The sequence below is a fragment of the Alosa pseudoharengus genome, unplaced genomic scaffold, assembly GCF_046254945.1.
Source record: "Alosa pseudoharengus isolate Yale_2024_CS ecotype anadromous, Long Island Sound unplaced genomic scaffold, YU_APseudo_1.1 YU_APseudo_1.1_scf_20, whole genome shotgun sequence".
Taxonomy (NCBI): Eukaryota; Metazoa; Chordata; class Actinopteri; order Clupeiformes; family Clupeidae; genus Alosa; species Alosa pseudoharengus.
The window spans coordinates 2,824,773-2,834,772 of NW_027468664.1; the positions used below are offsets into that span (position 1 = coordinate 2,824,773).

General features: G+C 39.9%; 1 protein-coding gene across 1 annotated transcript in view; it reads left to right on the forward strand.

The window, feature by feature from the left end:
- The window catches only part of tectb (tectorin beta), a 22,858-nt gene that overhangs the window by 11,897 nt on the left and 961 nt on the right, over window positions 1–10,000 (forward strand). The window contains exons 8-11 of the mRNA XM_076297485.1: window positions 1,725–1,828; window positions 3,796–3,879; window positions 4,132–4,294; window positions 9,858–9,936. Coding sequence (XP_076153600.1) covers window positions 1,725–1,828; window positions 3,796–3,879; window positions 4,132–4,294; window positions 9,858–9,936 — 430 coding nt within the window. The remainder of the gene's footprint in view (window positions 1–1,724; window positions 1,829–3,795; window positions 3,880–4,131; window positions 4,295–9,857; window positions 9,937–10,000) is intronic.

Consider the following 10,000-nt stretch of genomic DNA (forward strand, 5'->3'; position numbering starts at 1 on the left):
TTTACAGTCTATACTTCTCTGCGTTCACCTGCGCACCCATTACTCTCGTTTGAATTACTCGCGATCCCGTGATCGCATAGATATGGCAAGCATATCAGATGAAAGAGGAGACACAGGGCTATCCATTGGTACCATGTATATCGATCCTTCTGGCTTATAAAAACAGACTAGGTGACTGCAAAATAATAACGTCATGTACACAAACCAACGCTGCACACCCATTACTCTCATTTGAATTACTCGCGGACCCGTGATCGGATAGATATGCCACGCATGTCAGATGAAAAGGAGACACAGAGCTATCATTTGATACCAAGTACATCCTTCTGGGTTACAAAACAGACGAAGTGACAGCAAAATAAAACTTCATATAGCTGGACTTACCCCACGTTTTTGTTTGTTTTTGTGGCAAAGCATGTTTATAATCCAATGCTATCGTGTGTTTCTCTATGGCAAAACATGTTTATAATCCGGTTTTGAGATCCTAGCAAATTCCTGCATGGCATCCAATTCAAGGCTCACATTGCATCCCAATTTGTTCAACAAAGAAACACCTTTTTTGCCTTTACTTTGTTCATGGCAATGCAGTAAAAAGTTGAAAATCATTATGAGTGCATACACCATAGGCACACGCAGGCTAACGCGCAAACTCGGGTCAAGTCAGGTCAGATAAGTTCGTGTCACAGATATGGAGCGCAGAAAGGTCATTTTCATCACTAAATAAAAAATGGCATTTATTTGCATAAAGCACACACCACATATTTCTGTAAATTGCTCAGCCCCAGAGTATCCATCCAACATGGCAATTATATTGGCAGATTTAGGACAGTCTGCCCTACACACACATGAAATGTAGAGCTATGAGCTTGCTGTGGTGAGATACATGTCAAAATATAAGAATTTTTATAATACGCTTTTTGTATTTTAATTCTTTAAAAAAAAAAAAAAAATCAATGCTAGTACTAATACATGAAATGTATTAGATCTGGATTGCCTAGACTCTGCTGAAAAAAAACAATATATAATATGTGTGTGTGGCACTTACAATGACCAGAATAAATCCTTATGAATAAAGGTAGTAAAAATGCCCTAAAAACAGCTTAGGGTTCTAAGGGTTAAAGGGCATCCTATGAACATTTTCACAGTGGGTAGAACTGAACTCACAGCATTTTAAAGGGCATCCTATTAACGTTTTCACAGTGGGTAGAACCAAACTCATGCCGTTTTAAACGGCATCCTATGGTTTTACCTTAATGGTAACACCTTCAGAGTCAGATGGTAAATTAACATTGTGTAATATGACCTTGTGGGGTGAGTATAGCGTAAGAGTGGGAGATGTGTGCGTTGATGCCCCGTGATGGTGTGTGTGTGTGTGTTGACGCCCCGTGATGGTGTGTGTGTTATGATGGTGTGTGTGTGTGTTGATGCCCCCTGATGGTGTGTGTGTGTGTGTTGACAAAAATTGTGTAAAATAAAAAAATAGAGTAGTATTTTCGACAGATTGCTTTAAAAAACAACCTCATACTGCATTGGATTGCTTTAAATCCTATTAATTCTCATTAACATTAAGTTGCAGTAGATTTTGGTCGATTCACACATAAGGCCTCATGAGCTTGTGTATGTGTCCCAACTGATTTGCATTCATTCCAAACAATATGAACAAGCTGTTTAAGTATGATTCACTGCTCTATAAAGTGTAAAGTGTGATTCACTGTGCCCCTCAGAACTCCAAGTTCCTGTATGCCAAAGACGCTCCCTATGTGATCGACACGTCAGAGATCGGCTCTGAAGTCTTCATAGGCATCGAGGCCAAGGGGCTGAGCAACAGGTGTGAGCTTCACCTCTCCTCTGACATGCACACACACACAAAGCGCTTTCAGACATACGTGTAAGACTGGAGGTTCTGCAGATGTTAAACGGTGGAAGTCCGAATGTAGCCGGTTGTTCTACTACTCCCCCCCTAGTATTTCCTCCGGACATTATGTAAATGTGCTGTGTCTGAACGAAGCGTAGAACATGCGGTTAAAATTCACACCTAGTGAGAGGGCGTGTCGGTGACGTTTCTTTCGTGCGTCCATGTGGTTAAATCTGACTTAAATGCCAGTGTTATGATGGAGTGGCATGCTGTCCAGAAAATCTCCGACCTGGAAAGATGCAGACATCACAGAGCTACTGTCCATGAGGGCATACAACATTTTGATAGAACACATGAAGGGAACGGCAAGAGACACGTTGTAGCCTACAACTGCATGGCAAGGCCAAACAAAGACTGAATCATCATAAGCAGAAGGCGCTGAAAAGGCAGTAGCCTACAGCGACGTCGTTGACGACAATAACAGGAGTATTTAATAAATTGTTAGCCAACACGGTCGGTTTTCTGTTCATTGATAGCCTTCTCATGACCTCACTGCTGAGCTCGCTGATATTTGTTGAGCATAAATATGCCTAGAGAAAATGAAAACGAAGAAAACCCAACTTTGTTCCAAGCTCCTTACGTAAATGCAATAGACACATGGGGAGAGGATGCTTTATGTTAGTATTTTGTTTGTTGCTTAAAAACGTTGTAGCCTATATGATGGCCTTGAAGTCTTCAGTCAGCCTACTGAATTGGCTGGTACCATAAAGTTTGTGCATGCTCTCTCTCTCCAACGCAAACCAGATTTGGGGTTCCATAGCCAAGTAATTCTGCTACATAACGCTGAAAACAGATAAATGTGTTTATTCGAAGCACAGATACAAATACTGTAGGTCAATTTCAAGTGCGCACTTACGTGACTACTTCAAGTATTAGCCTACGCACAATAGATTTTTCTTTTTTAGCCTACATAATGCATACACTTTGTAAACAAACAGCAGCTGTGACAGGCAGCGGCCGCATATATTCTGCGTCATATCTCGAATCTTGTGAACTCTACAAGCCCCCACCCCTCACTCGACAACCACACGGAGATTCTGTAATGTGTATACACGTGTAACGTGTATGTCGTTCACACATAGGTCCGTATAAGGTCAGTATAAGGTCCGCAGGTTAGCATCATATCTGAATCATCCGAAGGGTAGGACCTCTGTTTGACAAACCTCCGCATATACTCTGGAGGTTATATCTGAAAGCGCTTACACACACACACACACACATACACACACATACACACACACACACACACACATACGCACCCATACACACACACACACACACCTATATACACACACGCACACACACATATACGCTTAAATTGTTCAGTGCATGATTTCATAACGGGCCAAATAGAAAATAAATGCTAAATGTTAAATAGCCTTGATACCTGTAAATATTTAAATCAGATGATGTACACTATAGTTAGATCAAGTTGGAGGGTTGGATTATGGGATGCTCCAGAACTCACACAAACAGAGTCTTAAAGGAGCCACACCACTTTTATGACAAGACACTATGGCATATGAATGTGATTCTGTTGACCTTTAGTTTTGTTGCTACTGTGCTTGGAGGACAGCTGGTAGGTTTAGGGCAAAACGCAGCACATTTTAGTCGTATCGCAATAATGCTGATTACCGTGATCATTTTGGGTAGCCTACTATAATCATGATATCACATTTTCATGCCATTTGTAGATTTTGGAATCCACCAGCCACAGTGGCAGGCGGAAAAAAATATTTAATTTCCATCCCTGATACACACACACACACACACACACCCATACACACACCCATACACACACACACACACACACACACACACACACACACACACCCTCTTGTGTGACCCTCCTCAAACACTCCCATGTGTGACCCTCACAGGTTTAAGGTTGTGATCAGTAACTGCTGGGCCACACCCTCCCCCTACTCTACAGACAAGAAGAGGTGGAGCCTCATCATCAACAGGTACGCACTGAGTGTGTGTGTGTGTGTGTGAGTATGTGGTGTGTGTGTGTGTGTGTGTGTGTGTGTGAGTGTGAGTGTGAGTGTGAGTGTGTGGTGTGTGTGTGTGTGTGTGTGTGTGTGTGGAGAGAGTCTGTTCCCAGTCCTCAATTGCTCTCTGGGGAACCTGTTGCCAGACCTGAGTTGCTCAGCATTCTGTGTGTGTGTGTATGTGTGTGTGTGTGTGTGTGTGTGCGCACCCTGCTCTTCTCACAGCTGTCCATCGGACAACACCGTCACCATATTTGACAACGCCAAAGACAGCCGCTCCACCTTCAAGTTCAACTCGTTCCGCTTCCAGCGGCTGGACAAGGTGTCCACGGTCTGGCTCCACTGCGACGTCCAGCTGTGTGACGGGGAGAAGCTCTACTGCCAGCCGGTACGCCCCGGACCACCCCTACGGTTTTATAGAGTAGACCATACGGTTATATAGACCACCCATACGGTTATATAGAGTAGACCATACGGTTATATAGAGTATACGGTTATATAGACCACCCATACGGTTATATAGAGTAGACCATACGGTTATATAGAGTAGACCATACGCCCCAGACCACCCATACGGTTATATAGAGTAGACCATACGGTTATATAGAGTAGACCATACGGTTATATAGACCACCCATACGGTTATATAGAGTAGACCATACGGTTATATAGAGTAGACCATACGGTTATATAGACCACCCATACGGTTATATAGAGTAGACCATACGCCCCGGACCACCCATACGGTTATATAGAGTAGACCATACGGTTATATAGAGTAGACCATACGGTTATATAGACCACTCATACGGTTAAATAGACCACTCATACGGTTATATAGAGTAGACCATACGGTTAAATAGACCACCCATACGGTTATATAGAGTAGACCATACGGTTATATAGAGTAGACCATACGGTTATATAGACCACCCATACGGTTAAATAGACCACCCATACGGTTGTATAGAGTAGACCATACGGTTATATAGACCACCCATACGGTTAAATAGACCACCCATACGGTTATATAGAGTAGACCATACGGTTATATAGACCACCCATACGGTTAAATAGACCACTCATACGGTTAAATAGACCACTCATACGGTTATATAGAGTAGACCATACGGTTATATAGACCACCTATACGGTTAAATAGACCACTCATACGGTTATATAGACCACTCATACGGTTAAATAGACCACCCATACGGTTATATAGAGTAGACCATACGGTTATATAGACCACCTATACGGTTAAATAGACCACTCATACGGTTATATAGACCACTCATACGGTTAAATAGACCACCCATACGGTTATATAGAGTAGACCATACGGTTATATAGACCACCCATACGGTTAAATAGACCACTCATACGGTTAAATAGACCACTCATACGGTTATATAGAGTAGACCATACGGTTATATAGACCACCTATACGGTTAAATAGACCACTCATACGGTTATATAGACCACTCATACGGTTAAATAGACCACCCATACGGTTATATAGAGTAGACCATACGGTTATATAGACCACCTATACGGTTAAATAGACCACTCATGCGGTTATATAGACCACTCATACGGTTAAATAGACCACCCATACGGTTATATAGAGTAGACCATACGGTTATATAGACCACCTATACGGTTAAATAGACCACTCATACGGTTATATAGACCACTCATACGGTTAAATAGACCACCCATACGGTTATATAGAGTAGACCATACGGTTATATAGACCACCTATACGGTTAAATAGACCACTCATACGGTTATATAGACCACTCATACGGTTAAATAGACCACCCATACGGTTATATAGAGTAGACCATACGGTTATATAGACCACCTATACGGTTAAATAGACCACTCATACGGTTATATAGACCACTCATACGGTTAAATAGACCACCCATACGGTTATATAGAGTAGACCATACGGTTATATAGACCACCTATACGGTTAAATAGACCACTCATACGGTTATATAGACCACTCATACGGTTAAATAGACCACTCATACGGTTATATAGACCACTCATACGGTTATATAGAGTAGACCAGTGGTCCCCAAACTACGGCCCGCCACCTCGTTTTGGGTGGCCCCCCAAAACATGTCCGTGGTATATAGCATCCGGCCCGCACGGGAGTACAACATCGTCAAACTAAAACCTCCGCAATTCCCCCCATTCATTCTCTATGGCGAGTCTTAACAGTACACATGTAATACTCTTTTTGCCCACTGGTGGTTGTTTTGGCGCTGTTTTGCGTTTGCCATCGAAAACAAAATGAAATGTAGGCCTACCTGCAAACCAGGGCTTTGAACCGATTTTTTCCCCCAATCGGTTCGTTCCGAACAGAAACGGAATTATAACGTTTCCGGTTATGAGTTTCACCAATAAATTGACGTTCCCGAACCTGTTAGAACAAAAAAATACTGTTCCCGGAACGGTTAATTTCGTTCCTGTCAGCTGTTTAATGCTATAGAATTATGTTATATCTTTCTCATCCAGCTTAAACCAAATGTAATAATATTACAACCATTACATAATAATAATTATATTATTAATAATAATAATAATTAAATAGGCCTACAATTATTTAAAATGTGTAGTTTATTGTTAAAAGAGAAAATTTCCACACAAACGTAACGACATTATTAAGACACGTGGTTATGCCACTCGGGCAACAACAAATTCCAATTGTCGGGGGGAAAGGCCATCCAGTAGGCCTAATGTTCGCTAGTCCATCATTAACGTGGAGTCGACAAATATAGCTATTGATATTGTGTTTGGAATGAGCGTTTTAATTAACGATGGATCGTAATTTACCTCTTATTTAAGATGTGGAGTGGAGACTTTGTAATCCACCGCTCTCTCTCCATTCAGTCAGCGAATGTCTGATGTGATGTCACACAGGAAGTGAACCTCAGCCGTCATGGTAACGTGCGCAGGAAAATAATTACCTTTTTTTTTTTTAGTTAATTAGGCAACGAAAACTTTGAGGAACGAAATAAAACCGGTATTAACCGGTTACCATTATTTTTAAATAAGTGTTCCTGTTCCAGAACATAAAAAATAATAACGTTTTCGGTTTCGTTTCTGTTCCCTGTAAAATACAAAAAGTTCCCGGTTTTCGTTTTCGTTCCTTGAACCGGTTCAAAGCCCTGCTGCAAACAATGTAAGAGGCCTATGCTGACTGCATCAGTGCTCAAAGTATTTTAAAAGTTTATCAATTCATTGTTAATAACTAACTAACTTCTATTCAAGTCATATTTCTGGGACCTTCTGGGATAATTATTTCAATTTTTTATTCACTCGTTCAAATGTTCATACAAAGAGTTCACAAAGTTCTCATCAGGTGACTGAAAGTTAGAATGGTGGTCATTTCAGTTTTCATTTCAGTCCTCATAGTTTGATAACTTTAAATTATTTGTAGGATATTCACAACTTGAGCTGTGTATGCAAAGACACAGAATTCAGAGTTCACACATTTTATTAAAATATACTGTTGGGACTCCCTGCTAATACTTTTGGGAATGCAAACGTTTTTTTATTAGTATTATTTAATTTTACACTAATATGGCATGATGACAATATAAACACAGCTAACAATGGTATTAAATTGCAATAGCCTATGATTAAATGTAATAGAATATTCAACTAAGGTAGACTGCTGTTGTTCACAGCACTAAGCTATTTATGGTTACTGATATAGAACTACTCAGAGTCTCTGGCCCTCTCTTGGAGCCAGGCATAGTGAGCTGGCCCTTGGAAGAAAAAGTTTGGGGACCACTGGAGTAGACCATACGGTTATATAGAGTAGACCATACGGTTATATAGACCACTCATACGGTTATATAGAGTAGACCATACGGTTATATAGAGTAGACCATACGGTTATATAGACCACTCATACGGTTATATAGACCACCCATACGGTTAATATAGACCACTCATACGGTTATATAGACCACCCATACGGTTAATATATATATATATATATATAGACCACTCATACGGTTAATATATATATATATATATATATATATATATGTATATATATATACAGACCACTCATAATATATATATATATATGCTTCACAGGTTAGGCTACATGTAGCTTACAAAGCTAGCAGAGGTGCCAATAATTCTGGAGGGTACTATACAGACCAATTGAAAAAATATAATGTCCGCAACACTGCTTTTGACTCCCAATTATTTAATGCAACGTTTCGACCCTGCTGGGTCTTCTTTAGGCAAATTTTTTCAATTGAGTATAGCTTTCTTTTGTCCTGCACCTGCCAGAAGGTGGGATGTGCACACTATAACTGTTTACTATACAGACCACTCATACGGTTAATCTATATATATAGACAACTCATACGGTTATATAGACCACTCATATAGTTAATATATATATATGTCAAGTCATGTCACTTAATTCATATACCATATTTAAAAACAACAACAGCTGACCCAAAGTGCTTCACAGGTAAGGCTAGCTTACAAAAATAGCCAATCTCTAGGTATGGTGAAGGGTATGTGATGACGTGGGGCTATTTTAACTCCAAAGGCCAAGGGAACTTTATTAGGATGCATGAAATAACTGGCCTTTAAAAATAGAAATCTGGGGTAGGGGTGTACTTACTTATGCCCCCTGTATTTTAAGGAAGAACATTTATTTATTTACAATACATTATACAGTACATTTACAAGGAACATTTTACGTATTTTTTTTTTAATTAAGACATTAAGATCAATTTCCAAAAGATGATTTTTTTATTCCTCTTGTTAGTCAACTTTAGCATGGGTGTATTCACTTACGCTTAGCACTATACCTAATACATATCTAAAACAGTTACCGCCAGCCAGTACATTCCAGACCACTCATATACCTAATGCATATCTACTGTAATACATAACACAGTTACATTCCAAACCACTCACACCTAATACATACCTAGTACATATATAACACTGTTCCACTCATATACCTAATACATATCTACTGTAATACATAACACAGTTACATTCCAGACCACTCACACCTAATACATACCTAGTACATATATAACACTGTTCCACTCATATACCTAATACATATCTACTGTAATACATAACACAGTTACATTCCAGACCACTCACACCTAATACATACAGTACCTAGTACATATATAACACTGTTCCACTCATATACCTAATACATATCTACTGTAATACATAACACAGTTACATTCCAGACCACTCACACCTAATACATACAGTACCTAGTACATATATAACACTGTTCCACTCATATACCTAATACATATCTACTGTAATACATAACACAGTTACATTCCAGACCACTCATACCTTATAAATATCTAATACATAACACAGTTACATTCCAAACCACTCACACCTAATACATATCTAATACATAACACAGTTACATTCCAGACCACTAGAGCTAAGATCTTTGCAGCCAAATGTGCCAAAAACTTTGAATCGACAGCATACAGGGAGCTTATTTAACCCTTTGTGTACCACGAGGCACTTTTTTTCCGATATTGGTGGGGACATTTTAGTCCTCATTTGACATTGGTGTGGACACGTCCTGTAAGTCTGAACCCACTCTTAGATAAAGTACATATCTGACTACTGTAATAAAACTACTGACCGCTCATAGATAAAGTACATATCTGAATACTGTAATAAAACTACTGACTGCTCATAGATATAGTACATATCTGACTACTGTAATAAAAGTACTGACCGCCAGTAAGTCTGAGCCCACTCATAGATGGCCAGTGGGTGGATTGGTTCTGTTTAAGGTGTGGAAATATCTGGACATCTGGTCATCAGCTTTTAAGAGACAATTCAATGTCCAAGTGTCTGCAGCAAACAGCAATAGTACATCAAAATGTCCTCTTTTTTTCAACCCAAAGATTCCTTGTACTGCACGGAGTGTCCATTCGGATCCAGAACTCTCCGGAGGAATCCTGACCACAGAGTTCCACGTTAGAGGTACAGCCATGACAGATGGAACATTAACTCCCAGCAATGAATGTCAATCAAACCCCTGACGTTG